At 42.8% G+C, this 14,337-nt stretch overlaps 1 protein-coding gene across 1 annotated transcript in view; it reads right to left on the bottom strand.

Annotated features, from left to right (window-relative positions):
• emilin1b (elastin microfibril interfacer 1b) overlaps positions 1 to 13,829 on the bottom strand; it is a 25,431-nt gene extending 11,602 nt beyond the window's left edge. Inside the window, exon 1 of the mRNA XM_026999843.2 lies at positions 13,207 to 13,829. Within this exon, the coding sequence (XP_026855644.2) occupies positions 13,207 to 13,358 (152 nt within the window). The 5' untranslated portion in view covers positions 13,359 to 13,829. The remainder of the gene's footprint in view (positions 1 to 13,206) is intronic.
• Between the last annotated feature and the right edge of the window lie 508 nt (positions 13,830 to 14,337).

Below are 14,337 nucleotides of genomic sequence, written 5' to 3'. Positions count from 1 at the left end.
CATTATGTTTCTTCCAAACCATGATGTTTCTTCCAAACCATGACACATCGGCATCATGTGAAACCAGACAGGAGTACCACCCATTCAAAAGAGTACCACCCATTCAAATGGTCCTGTTCTACATGTTAAGGCCTAAGTAAGTTATGACACAACACTATATTGATGTGTGGCTTGCCAGGAGAAAACAAGAAAGCACTGAATAACAGATCTGACTTAGTCCTGTTTAAAATCCTTGCAGGACCCCAGTTCAGGAAGTGTAGAGGCAGACAGGCAAACACACAGCACCACTCATTAACTCATCTGTATAATGAACAGAGCCTGCGCTGCTTCCAGCGGTACAGCCACTCTTACTCATGACCACCTGCCTCCAGCTGGGCTTCCTGTTGGCCATCCCTGAGCTGGGGATTTCCTGTCTGGTCCAGCTGCTGGCAGTGCTAGAGCTCCAAGCCACCACAATGTCACGTTTTAGGCTTTTGCGATCAACACAGCTGGTGCCAGATGACCCGATGATGTCAGAAAACATGCTGCACTGGCTAAACGATGGGATGTTTGTCATGCACTGTTTTGAGCTGACCTAAGCCAGGCTCTGAAGAATGGTCTCCGTTCACTGCCTCAGTTGAAGGCGATGATCTCCACAATGACTCCAAATAAAAGCAACTTCCTTTCTTGATTGGTGATGATTTAGATTTTTGTGACTCATACACTCTGATCTAAAGTGATGAGAATGACTTCCTGCACATTGATTAAAGGGGACAGATTAAGAAAAATCCACATATTTTTGGATATCTGGAATGCCTATCAACCCACAAATTATAAAATAAGACAGTTCAGTCAGTTTCTTGTGGGCTGCCTGCATAAGAAAACATGGGTTAAAACAAGCTGTTCAGATTTGGCCCCCTTATACACGTCACTAAGGGAGATATTAGAATGAATATCCCCCATCTGAGTATCTCCACCCAAGGCTTAACCGCTACCTTTGTGTGGGTGCACCATTTTTTGTTTCTCACTAGTGCCAGACCTGCTAGCGTTATGTTGAAGCTAAGAGCTGAGCAGGGGGACTGCTCTGTTTTTAGCTGCACACACAAGCTCAAAGCACTATATTAGCCCCTAGTCTCAGAAGCCAGGAGAGCTGAGTGGATAAGGTTGTTTTTTTAAGTATTTTTGTTGGCAATGTCCCAGCTACAGTCGAAAAAACCTATATGTGTGTGCGAACCACTTTATGTCTGACTGCTTTTCCAACCTGGGTCAACAGTACAGGCAATGAAATTTTACTAAAAGAGGGATAAATACCAACTATCCATAGCTAAACTATAAATGACAGAAACTTAAAGTATTTTTACTTGACTTTTACTTTTTCTTATGTGTTTCTTTGGCCGTTTAGCACTAGCTAGTGTTAACAGCTGAAGCGATACGTTAGATGTAATTTTTAGAAAGTTATTGGCGTTACTTGCTGCAGAATCCACAGTAATGTTAACACTATTGGTTTGTTAGTTGAATATCTCTAAGGTGAACATCACCTGAATAATGTGACACTCAAAGTTACAGTTGTGTTCCATTCACGGGTTATCCACATTGCCAGGGGAAAATGTGCTTCATGTGCATCTGGAATTTGGCAAACTGGCATGTAGGTATGTATGTTAGGATGTGTGTTGCTGCTAGAATGAGCAGAGCCCTGACCTCAGAGCAAACTCAGGTTGTGACTCTGGTTCAAACATATATACACTGCACTGCTGTGTTCTCTGGCAGCCATGTTTCTCCCAGGGTTCACGCACTACAGTTCTAAGGGTAGTGCGGAGCCCTGTTCCCACAGAAGGAAGGGGCAGCATAAGCAGCAGCTCATTATAATTTAAAGAAACGGGCATTCAAACAAGCCCTTCTGAACAGGGTTGTTTTGACAGGGTGAGAAGGGTGCTATGGTGCTTGATCCTTGTGATATTTTTTACCAAAATATGTCACAGACATTAAGGCCATAGAGAACTGTGTTAACTCATGTAAAATATGTATAATATGTATATCAGATTTAATAAGCAGGTTCAGCGGCAGAATGGGAACCTACTTCTTATGCTAAGAATTTTACTTTCGCAATGCATTTAAACAAGGAGAATCTATGAGTGTGTATGCGGGTGAGTGTGCACGTGTGTGTGTGTGTGTGTGTGTGTGTGTGTGTGTGTGTGTGTGTGTGTGTGTGTGTGTGTGTGTCTGTCTGTCTGTCTGTGTGCCTTCTTTTCAAATCAAATTAAATCAAAATTTATTTATATAGCACCTTTTTACAATAGTTTTACACATGTCCATGCAAGAGAGCATCCATTAAGGGAAATGGGGAAGTAGTTGGCTAGGGTTTTCAGTAGTTTACTTGCAGAGTGCTAAATCTTTTTGAATACTTTTACTCTTAACCCATTTGTTATGCAATATACCATATCCTTTCTGCTTTCACTGGAGATCTTGAAAGATAGTTTTAGCTTTCGGTGCTATAGGGAACAGTCTGGAAGAACCAGAAGTGGAAGATAAAAGTAGTAGGTTTGCATGTGTGAATTTCTGCACTAAAAGGAAGAGAAGTCAAATGACAGTGAGCTCTGTATATGGCAATCTATGCAATTATATTAACCTCCTATAAATCCTACAATCAGAATTTGTACACAATTATTTTGCAAAAAGATTTTTCCCAAATCTGTCAAAACCCTGTTTATTTTTATATCACATTTCATTGTGGAATGAAATAGAAAAAGGAATTATAGAGTTGACTGTTGTGCATTCCTACACTCCCATCAAACAATGTGTGACTTTCATGAAAAGACAAGCCAAAGCCCAAAATAATGACTTTACAAAGCTCTCTTCACAAGGATCTATAATTAAAGGAATGATGAAGATTGACTAGGAAACAATATTTTTGAGTCCAGTAGATCTTATTTGGTTGCCCAAAGTTTCTCTCCCTTGAAAAACCCATTTTAGCAACATTTTATCAATAAAAAATGAACAGTGCTTTTGAGGTCATTAGGAAGATGACACTAAACATCATAGATCTTCTGGGTCAGGTGATTGTCTCTGAGACTGGCTGTCTCTTCTGGGACAGGAGGCTGTCTGTTTCTTTTGGGTCACAAGCCTCTTTTGGGTTTGGTGACTGTCTGTTTTGGGTCAGGGGACTGTCTCTAACAAATTAAGAGCAGAAATATCATAGGGCAACAAAGATCTAGATCACTATCTACTGTACACAAGTGACCACAGCCGGGCTGAACTTCAATCCTCCCAAACTCCCAATCGCACAAATGATTACTCAAGGAGGATCCCAAAACAATCCCTTGAATCTCGTTCATTATGTCACCCCTCACAGATGGGCTGTGCTGCTGTGCAAGAGTCCTCCCCTTCCTCATGGGTGCTTTAGATAGAGAACCCAACTTAAATGATCATAGTAAAGATGTATAGACACCATGTGGATATTTACGGAGTTACGGAATTCCATTCCGGGACTCTCTGGCCACAGTAGAGTGATGTCAGATATGTTTGGTTTCAGGTTTATATTCGTCGTGTATAAGCATGTTGAGTGTGAATGTGTGTGTGTGTGTGTGTGTGTGTAGTGTGTGTGTGTGTGTGTGTGTGTGTGTGTGTGTGTGTGTGTGTGTGTGTGTGTGTGTGTGTGAGTCTCTGTGTTGAGCACACATTGTCCAGTAACTTCTGACATTGCTTCCTGGCCTCTCCTCAGTAATGCTTGTGCAGCAGAAATAAATCCATTGAGGTGCTGTTGCCAGCAGTCCTAAGGGTAATGACATAAGCCCAGTGCGTGCTGTTTAACACAGAGAAAGGCAATTCATCTATGTCAAAGCAGATAAACCACATCATTCACTTAATGCAATCCAGTGATTAAGAAGTAGAGAAAATACCTCTCACTAACATTTGTGATGTCATTAGGAAAGCATCTGTTCAAAATATCTGGGTTAAGTCTTTGCTTTTTTTGAGTAATTTTACTACTACAAAAGCATTTATCTTAAGATATTTTTACATTTTGAAAAGGTTTGGATTTTCTCAAATCCACATTCATTTTGATATTGTGACATCTGAGACCAGACCAGACGCTTGCGGATAACCAGGTTTTATTTGTAGGAAAACAAGCAATAAACAAAAACAAAAACAGGCAAGGGTAGTAGCCAGAAATATATCGGATGTGCTCAGCATTCGCAAAAGAAAAGCGATAATACTTTGCAAGGAAAGAACAGAACTGATCTGATGAGGTGAGGTGGTGTTGGGGAAAACAGGAGTTGTAGTCATGGGCTGGGGTGGTCGCGTGACGGATATTCACTACAAGATTCAGACTTCAGATTCCAAGGGCTCAAACTGTTGGTCAAGACAGAACTCAGGAAACCCTTTTTCATTTGCATATAATTTGCAAATGAGAAAAACTATACAACTATACAACTATACAAAGGAATCAAGGCTCAGTAAAATGTGCAACAAATCATTCTGAATAACCAGCAGGCTACACCATGGGTTGTGTTGTCAGTGTATCACCATGGGGCTGGTGTTTGGAACACATCTGAGTCATAATATTCCCATCCCGGTATTCCCATGCTGATATTTCCATGCTGCCCTAGGCAAGTGTTTAACATAGGTTGGGTCAGCGTCTAGTCTCTCCCCTTCCACCAACCAACGCTGTTGGAAAAGAAATCATGGAATGGTTGTTGCCCTTTGGTGCCTGGCTAACTGACTGCTAGCGATACATTTACACAAAACCAAGGAGCTAACAAGAATAGAGCTCCTACCTGAAGACGTAGCTGGCTAGCTACCACTAGCATCACGCAGAACTGGGTGTCTTGCATTCCAGAGCATTCAGCTTCAGCTCGGGTGCGCATGCCTGGAACTTTTGCACCACACCTCATCATGGAAGAAAAGCAACATCAAGGCAGTATATCTGAGTGCACCAGAGAATCCACCCTCTGACTTCTGGACCACTGTTTTTGTTTGTTTGTTTGTATGTTTATTTCCTAAAGCCAGCCAATGAAAACCCAGGATTACCTACAGTGTCAGCAATGGCAAGAAGTACAGTGTATGGAGCCACAGCACAAAATATGCTCACACAAACATCGCCTAGTGTCACACCTCACCATCACCCGAATGACACACACAATCAAGAGAGTGACAGAGAATGATGCAAACAAACAGAGGGGGAGGGAGGGAGAGGTGCAGACAGACAGCAATAGAGACAGCCAGAAGAGCCTCTCAGTTAACCCCTTTGATAACCTCTTTAATAATTGCTCACTTATGCAGCTTTTCATCTCCACTAAATTGCTACAATCTTTTGAACCCAGGCTGCCATGAAGCTCTTCATTGTAGAAAGGGCACTTCTCCATCCTGCCTTCACTTCTCTGTTCTCTAGAGCAGCATGCCAGGACTCTGTGATCATGATCTCCTCATTCCTACTCCTCTCCATCTCTGTGCACATGCTTCCTCCCCTCTGAGTGATCCTATGGGTTGCCTCAGCCCTGATCTCTGACCCTTGACTGACGTGAGGAACAGGAAGTGGTCATGGTGCCTGCTCCTCGTGCTGTGGTTAGACAGATGGCTTTTCTCTGCAGGCCTGTTTGTTTATCTGACAGTGGGAGGGGGACACATGTACTGTGTTTCTGTCTGACTCTCTGCCTGTCTGTCCCCTGAGTCCACTGGGTATACTGTGTTTCTGACTGTCTGCCTGTCTCCTGAGTCCACTGGGTGTGCTGTGTTTTGGATTGTCTGTCTGTCCCTCCCCTGAGTCCACTGGGTGTGCTGTGTTTCTGATCGTCTGTCTGTCCCTCCCCTGAGTCCACTGGATGTGCTGTGTTTCTGATCGTCTGTCTGTCTCTCCCCTGAGTCCACTGGGTGTGCTGTGTTTCTGATCGTCTGTCTGTCCCTCCCCTGAGTCCACTGGGTGTGCTGTGTTTCTGATCGTCTGTCTGTCCCTCCCCTGAGTCCACTGGGTGTGCTGTGTTTCTGATCGTCTGTCTGTCTCTCCCCTGAGTCCATTGGGTGTGCTGTGTTTCTGATCGTCTGTCTGTCTCTCCCCTGAGTCCATTGGGTGTGCTGTGTTTCTGATCGTCTGTCTGTCTCTCCCCTGAGTCCATTGGGTGTGCTGTGTTTCTGAGTGTCTGTCTGTCCCCTGATCCTCTGGGTGTGGAACAGCAGTACACATTCCCTCCCTGCTCCAGCCACACACGCACACACAGTACTGGCACTGTTTGATGGAGTGTGATTTTCAGCACAACCATTTGCCCATAACTTTCAGGTTTTAATGGTAAATGGAACTAAAACACGATCTTACCTATTTTTAAGAACTAACATTTTTCCAGCATAAAACACTGTTGAATTAGGATTGCTTTGCTTTCGAAATACAAATGTACATCTGTCATGCTGAAATATTGTCTGGAAAACTTTCAGCAAAATAAAGTAATTTTCAAAGCTGTCCATATTCCCTTGCTGTTATTTGACTAGCTCAATGGCAGGAGTGTTGAATGTATACACAGGTAATGGAAAGTATGCAACTCTAAGCCTGCAATTATGTCAGCCTTGTCATGGTCAACTGTTTTCAGAAGCTGTAAAATCTCTCAGGCACTGTAGTCCTGGCTTGACCACAAAATTCAGTTTGTAAGTTTTGTTTTTAGTATAATAATAATAATAATAATAATAATAATTGGTACATATTCCTTGTCTATTATTAAAAAAAAACCAAAAAAAACATGGCCACTATGAAACATAGTTAAGACTGTTGAAAGATGATCCAATCAGTCAAGACCCAAATAACTCTAAAATTTTAAAGAGATCTATTTGACCCAGCAGAAGCTGTAAAAGCCTCAGTGGCCTGGTGCCACTGTAAGCAGAAAGAGTTGGGCCCTTCACAACATACAAAAGCTCTATTACCAGCTGTCTGCCCAGTTCACTCTGCTCTGTTCAGGACAATATTTGGATAGGCTTGGTGTTCGCATCCAATTTTATTTGTACATGCTGATTTCCAGATAAGTTATGATGTTATTATTACCCTTATCAGCTATACTCCAACAGATGTCAGGTCATGTCTTCACCAACTGGACTGCATATTTGATGTTCAGAAGGCCTTGCTCGTGGGAAAGAAACCCCTCAACGATTGTGTAGTAACTTGCTTCTTTAATGGAAGAGAGCTTTCTGCTGGGTCTGAACCACAGCTGCAGGTCTGCAGCGTCTGGGTGGGGGGGTAAGGAAAACAAGGAAAGAAGCCCCAAGTAAGAACACATGGGTGATCATGTCCTGCTGGGAAAAGGGTTGTCCTGTTGGGGATAGCATTGTCATGTTGGTGTTCGGATCGTCCTGTTAGAGATAGAAGTACTTTTGAGGATAGGATTGCACAACTGCAGTCAGCTGCACTGGTCTTAAGAAGGTGCACTGGGCTTGAGAAGGTGCACTGGTTGAGCATCAGAGTCAAAGGAAATGCAGGGTAAATTAATGTATTTCTGAAGAAGTTACATTTTGAGTTTTCATCATGATGTGTTCCCCTTACAATAGTGTAGATTATGTGGTTTATCACTGCAGCAAGGACTTCAAGGACCCCCCCCCCCCCACGCACCCATGATGCAGGTGTTAGACTGTGGCTCATAGCTTAGCATGGCTGATTCATGAGACATCCTGCTATCTTTACATAGGTATTCCAGCTAAGAGATGATATGAACCAATGTGACATGTGACCTGTATTTTAAGGAATATAGTATCCATGAAATTGGCAAGCCGTGGTTTCAAATACAGTCACTTCCCTAACATTCCCCGGAAATCTGCTTCTTCTCTGTTCACGTATCATTCCAAAGCTGCCCTTTTCTCTAGGGAGCACAAATGTGTTCACAGGAGCCACTTTGCATATCAAAGGAGTTTAAAGACATGGGTCACAGTAAAAAAAACATCCCGCCACAGGAAGTGTCCTGTGGCGTGGAGGGACTGCTTCATGCTCCTGCACTTCCTGCCTGTCTATGTGGTGTGTTCCTCCTCATCCTTGTCTCCATTCACAACATCCATGTTCCCGACTTCAGCATGGCAAGTCTGGTCTGTACACATGTTCCAAATCCCACAGTATCCGCCAACTCAAATTAGAACGCCAATACAAGTTTATGCAAAGTACCACAAATGTATCCTGCTGGAAAATGATGCAATCATTAAACAAGCATTTATCTCCAACTGGTAAGAGCAAATCTTGGATTGGTGTTTCTATACTGGCATCCACCCTGACATTTCCTCTTGCAACCACCGCGTCTTTGCAGCACTGATCCGGAGATGGCCTCTCTCCTGTCTCAGCACCCCCCAGTACCTAACACAATGAGGCAAAAAGTGGGAAAGGAGAAGCCTCTGGAATACATAGGCACAACAGTGCTCCGAGTATTAATAGCTGTATTAGTAGCTGTTCAAAATAGACCTCGTCTTAGTATGCTGACTGCAGCACAATGAGGGCAACCATAAAGTCTCTGTGTTAAACTGCACGATATATGTTCAACCTCATAAGAAACATTTTTTCCTCAGAACATGGTGTCTTACAGAACTGTTATGCCCTTTAAACCACATACCGTGAAAATAACATGACGAATACCGATATGAATGGAAAATGACTTTCTTAACTTTTCTAATTCTAAAATTTCTCTACAACACCATCATGTCATCTATAGTTTCCATTCAATTTCACCATTTCTTAACTTCTTTAAAGAAGTTGTCTTTTTTTCATGAATTCCAAACCCTGCTCTCAGCTAGCCCTTCGTTTGCGTGAACATGCAAAATGTGAGCAATAACCGGACTGCAGTTACCAAACATAAATAAGAATGAACTAATACGATTTTAATAATATTAATATTATTTATTTTTATTTTATTAAACAACAACAAACTAACAAAAATAAATATGTTCCGGAACACAGGTGTTCCAAATATAAGAGGCTCCAGATCTTGATCCGACAGGATCTGGCACAAATTAAGCACTGCCCTTCTCCTCTCTCAGAATCTCATGATACCTCACATGCAGACAAATAGCAGAGGGAGACAGGAGACAAATAGCAGAGGGAGACAGGAGACAAATAGCAGAGGGAGACAGGAGACAAATAGCAGAGGGAGACAGGAGACAAATAGCAGAGGGAGACAGGAGACAAATAGCAGAGGGAGACAGGAGACAAATAGCAGAGGGAGACAGGAGACAAATAGCAGAGGGAGACAGGAGACAAATAGCAGAGGGAGACAGGAGACAAATAGCAGAGGGAGACAGGAGACAAATAGCAGAGGGAGACAGGAGACAAATAGCAGAGGGAGACAGGAGACAAATAGCAGAGGGAGACAGGAGACAAATAGCAGAGGGAGACAGGAGACAAATAGCAGAGGGAGACAGGAGACAAATAGCAGAGGGAGACAGGAGACAAATAGCAGAGGGAGACAGGAGACAAATAGCAGAGGGAGACAGGAGACAAATAGCAGAGGGAGACAGGAGACAAATAGCAGAGGGAGACAGGAGACAAATAGCAGAGGGAGACAGGAGACAAATAGCAGAGGGAGACAGGAGACAAATAGCAGAGGGAGACAGGAGACAAATAGCAGAGGGAGACAGGAGACAAATAGCAGAGGGAGACAGGAGACAAATAGCAGAGGGAGACAGGAGACAAATAGCAGAGGGAGACAGGAGACAAATAGCAGAGGGAGACAGGAGACAAATAGCAGAGGGAGACAGGAGACAAATAGCAGAGGGAGACAGGAGACAAATAGCAGAGGGAGACAGGAGACAAATAGCAGAGGGAGACAGGAGACAAATAGCAGAGGGAGACAGGAGACAAATAGCAGAGGGAGACAGGAGACAAATAGCAGAGGGAGACAGGAGACAAATAGCAGAGGGAGACAGGAGACAAATAGCAGAGGGAGACAGGAGACAAATAGCAGAGGGAGACAGGAGACAAATAGCAGAGGGAGACAGGAGACAAATAGCAGAGGGAGACAGGAGACAAATAGCAGAGGGAGACAGGAGAAGAATGGCTATGGCGTTCTGAGGAGCACAGCCAAATCAGAAAGGACAGATCAAATGGAAGCACGCCATCTTTATCACTGAAAGGAACTTGTGAGCTGATGGAAGACATTGGAAGAGTAACTGGAAAGAAATCGGATGGAACTGAGACAAAAGATTTGCTGGGCCACTTTAGAGATGGACTGAGGTAAAAAAGGAAAGACCATGAAAAAGATTTACTGCCTCACAACTTTTAGCTGTTAATAGGTGTCCTCACTTTGGAATGGGTGGCAAAGCACTCAAATCTGGTTTCTGTATTCTAGAGCCTGGGGTGCAACCATAAACTATTAATTCAAGTGAGAAAAGAAGTAGTATTGAGACAAGTCTTTCATTTTAAGCCAACAGTGTACACAGACTGTCTACTATGCAGAAACAAACAGACCTGCTGGGGCCAGGCTCTTTCCCAAGTTTGTTAAGTATCTTATCAGCTCAGTGGGCATGGTGATAGTCACAGGGCTTTGAACACTTTCCTTCAGCAGAGGCATTCTATTTGCAAACAGCCTAATAGGTTAGCTTTACCTCAAGCCACAAAACAAAACCTCCAGGACTGACCTGGGTTTCACTGAGAAGTGGAGGGGAGTCTAACTGGAACCAGCCTGAACAGCTGTGCAATAATAACTGATTATAATGCTGGATTGGCAGCACAACTAAAGTCCTGCTCCCTCTTGAGCACCCGTACACATTTATTCATCGTATAATATTTCCTCTAACTTGCAGAGGTATGTCATTTGCATTTAGGTACTAAAATAAAGCTCTTGGAGCTGAGAGCTTTTAAAGATGAGTACTTCCAGGTGACAAAAAATTAAGGCAGACAGGAGATAGACCTACACCCTTCCGGTAATAAGATTAGGTTTAGCTTTACATAGAATTTTTAGATAGTAAATTAGCTGTTATTGTATAGTATATATTTTATACTATAAAATATAATGTTCTTTTGTCTCAGAACTTTAGCACATGGATATTTGCATCCTGCTGGCTTGTCTGCTGGATGTCTGAGAATGTATTAAATGCAGCAAGTGTTTGAGCTGGCAACAGGCCTAGAAATTCTTCATTCAAAGTGAAACCAATAAAGTGTGCTGGATGATTAGCCGAGATGCAATCTTTCTTTTGACTCTTTGGTTCAGCAAGAGACTGGTCCATTGATGTAACTGGAAAATTCCAGGTGAATCTACACATCCACAGCATTGTGTTGCTTACAACCAGGGCTCATGTGTTTGCTTCTGCAACACAGCAAATCTGTCAGATTTATATGAACTGATAAGAACTGTTTTAAAGGAAAACCCATTTTGATTCTGAAAGCATTGATGAAAATTTCAGCTTTTCCAGAAATAGACCTGCCTGTGAGTACTTCTTTCACTTATCAACAGATGTCCTCACTGCCTTGCAATTCTTTTAGCTGTCAATAGATGTCCTCTCTTCTGGTTTGACCAGTGAAAACACATACCTGCACTCAGGAGGCTTTTACAAAGGGCTCTAGCAGGTGTGGATTAAACCATTTCCATACTGCATCCTTTTATACTCAGAGCCAAAGCTGAACAGACATGACTGCAACTGGTTTGTAGATTTCAAGATAGGGGAGCATCACTTTTTGCATCTGTTTTCGCTCCCTAATTGTGGCATCTGCTCAGAATTTTGCAGTATGAACATAAGCATTGATCCTGGAAATGTATTTGTAAGACCCACAAATCTTTTTTTCATCATCCATTCTGATATGCTTACACTATTGAGGCAAGTGCTGAATATTGAACAAAACGGACAGTTTCTCTAGAGTTCATTTTCAGAACAGATTTGACTCGTGTATAACTTTAGTAATGTGATTGTGCTTTGTGGATTTCCTTTGAAATGCTTATCTAAAAAATAAGATGACCTATATGCAGAGGAAAGAATTCTCATAACATGGTGAAGAAATACGTTCTTGCCATGGTTACGTCCAAAGGCTATCTCTCACTTTCTCTTTCCTTTTGTCTTTCTCTCTCCTTCTCTCCCCCCACCCCCACCTCATGCCCATATACACAGAATAATGACTTTATGCATCAATAGTAACAAAACATTCAAAGGGGTTTCAATTTCCCCAAGACTAGATTAGATTTTCCCCCAAACCCAGTGCTTCTTTCTGCTAGACGTTAGAAATACTTATGACAGTCAAAAGATTTCCCTCCCTCTGTCCCTCAATTTTATATTATACATTAAACTACCCCCAGTTAACAGTGGATTTTGAAATTTAGAACTGTAACTCATAATAGCCCCTACAAGGGGATATGAATGGGTGGAAATGGTAAGTGGGTAAGTCCCTGTCTTTAGTTGCGTGTCCCAAACATTTTAACCACTGTGACCAGCAAACCAAAGTTGGGAACATCTGACCATAAGTTGTTATTAGCACTTCCTGCTTTTCTCCTCAGAACCTGGCCTGCATGTCTCTATCCACCCTCATAAAAAAAAGCATTGCGTCAGTGTGAATGATGGGGAAGCCCCGGTCCACACGTCACTGCTGGGAGTACCTCTCCTCATCACGCAGCCAAACATCGGTGTTAGGTTGGGTGGGTGGGTGTTGGAAAGGAAGTATGGAGGGGGGAGTAGCGATGTGATAGAGAGGGAGAATGTATGCATATGAGAGAGAGAGAGAGAGAGAGAGAGAGAGAGAGAGAGAGAGAGAGAGAGCAGTTCGACATGTAACTAATGCCGCAACTGCAAAATGTATTTGCATTAAAGGAGATTCTAAATGTGTCTAAACCACTATTAGCAATGAACAACCAGGTGAGCCATGGAACATACAGCGATCCTGTACAATATTTTTCTCGCTTTCAGCCTTTTACTCATTATGTGATAATTGCCTGTTTGGAAGGACAGTATTAAGCTTCCTGTAGCTTCTCAGCAGGGTAAAAAGAGGCTTGTTTTTATTAGGGCCTTTCATGTATTCATCTGTGTTACATTAACAAGTTTCTTCCCCCCAGGCAGGTAAACGTTTTTAGCGGAAAAAAAGTAACGTAAGGCTGTGCGTACTGGATAGCCGTAAAAATTAAGGTATAACACCCCAGGACTTCACCTATACAAGGGCCATGCATTAAAAAAGTTTTCCTCTTGAATGCGATCATTTATAAGTCTGGATTAAAACTAAATATTTTATTACATGATACGATTACCAAACTTAAAACTATATCATGCACCGCAATAAAAGATTTCAGACGTGAACTGGATTACCTGTGTCTGCTCGCTGCCCTCGCTCCGTTCAGAGCCTGTGTCTGGGTCTGGCTCCCTGCATACAAATTGAAACGCTGAGGGTACGACGCACTCCAGGCGTCTCCGCAAAAAGTCAAAGCAAGCACCAAAATAAGCGGAACTGGTCCAGCCATCCCGTATAAGGGTCGAGATTAAACAGTACCTAATATCTTAAAAATTCTTGAATTCCTACAGTAGCCGAACTTTTTACTCCATACAAGTAGCGAGGCGAGGTCTGCGCCGTAGTTAGAGGAACCTCGCTACACCCCAAGAAATTCATACTACCGATCCATAATGTCCAGCGCGTATTCAGCACAGCCCCAGACCTGTTTTGGTCCCTTTCACTGAAAGACAGACCAAACCAACGGATAACGCCACTTTCGCTTTTTTGCGCAGATAAAATAATCTAAACGCCCTCTGTCATTCTTTTAAATCATTTGATTGTCACTGCCAAAGGAAACAGTCACAAATCTTCCTTGCGTTTGGAGAAGTCTTCTTTAAGCGATGAGGCAAGAAGTTTGGATTCAGAGTCAGTGCACGGGCGCCGAAAACGAACTGTGGCGCACCCCCCGTTCCACCGTCCTGTTCCGTCCCATTCCGCTCCTCTGCGCTCTTCTCCGCTCACCTCCCGCCACTCGGCGCTCCTTAAAACCCTCCCACCGGTACCCAAATGACGAATCTTAGCAGGAAAAAAACATTTTTTTTGGAGTTCACTCATTTAGTCTACACGTAATAAGAAAAAGGCGCCACGTGTTCTGATTGTGGTATCAGGGTATTTTAAACGAGACCAAATGCAGTCCTTTATGTTTCAGACGCTTTTTAGATTTTGGCTTCTTTCAGGGTGCAATATTAGCTGAAAATGCCCCTCAGGCGTCTACAAATGTCTTTGAGAGGTTGTCTTTCGGATGACCTTTTAATCTGCACTGGCAAGATATATTGTTATCTGAACAGCCGGTCCTCTGAAGGAGTGTCCACTTCCTCAGCTAACTAATTACCCGTAATTGTCCACCTGGCTTACCACATGCCCTGGGGATAGCTGGTGTTTCAAACCAGATTTTATCTGAATATGAGTGAGCAGCATTCATTTCCATGTCAATGTATAAAAAAAATATT

This window comes from Electrophorus electricus, chromosome 13, assembly GCF_013358815.1.
Source record: "Electrophorus electricus isolate fEleEle1 chromosome 13, fEleEle1.pri, whole genome shotgun sequence".
Lineage (NCBI taxonomy): Eukaryota > Metazoa > Chordata > Actinopteri > Gymnotiformes > Gymnotidae > Electrophorus > Electrophorus electricus.
The sequence above is the reverse complement of the archived record's forward strand: the minus strand, read 5'-3'. Positions and strand labels throughout refer to the sequence as shown.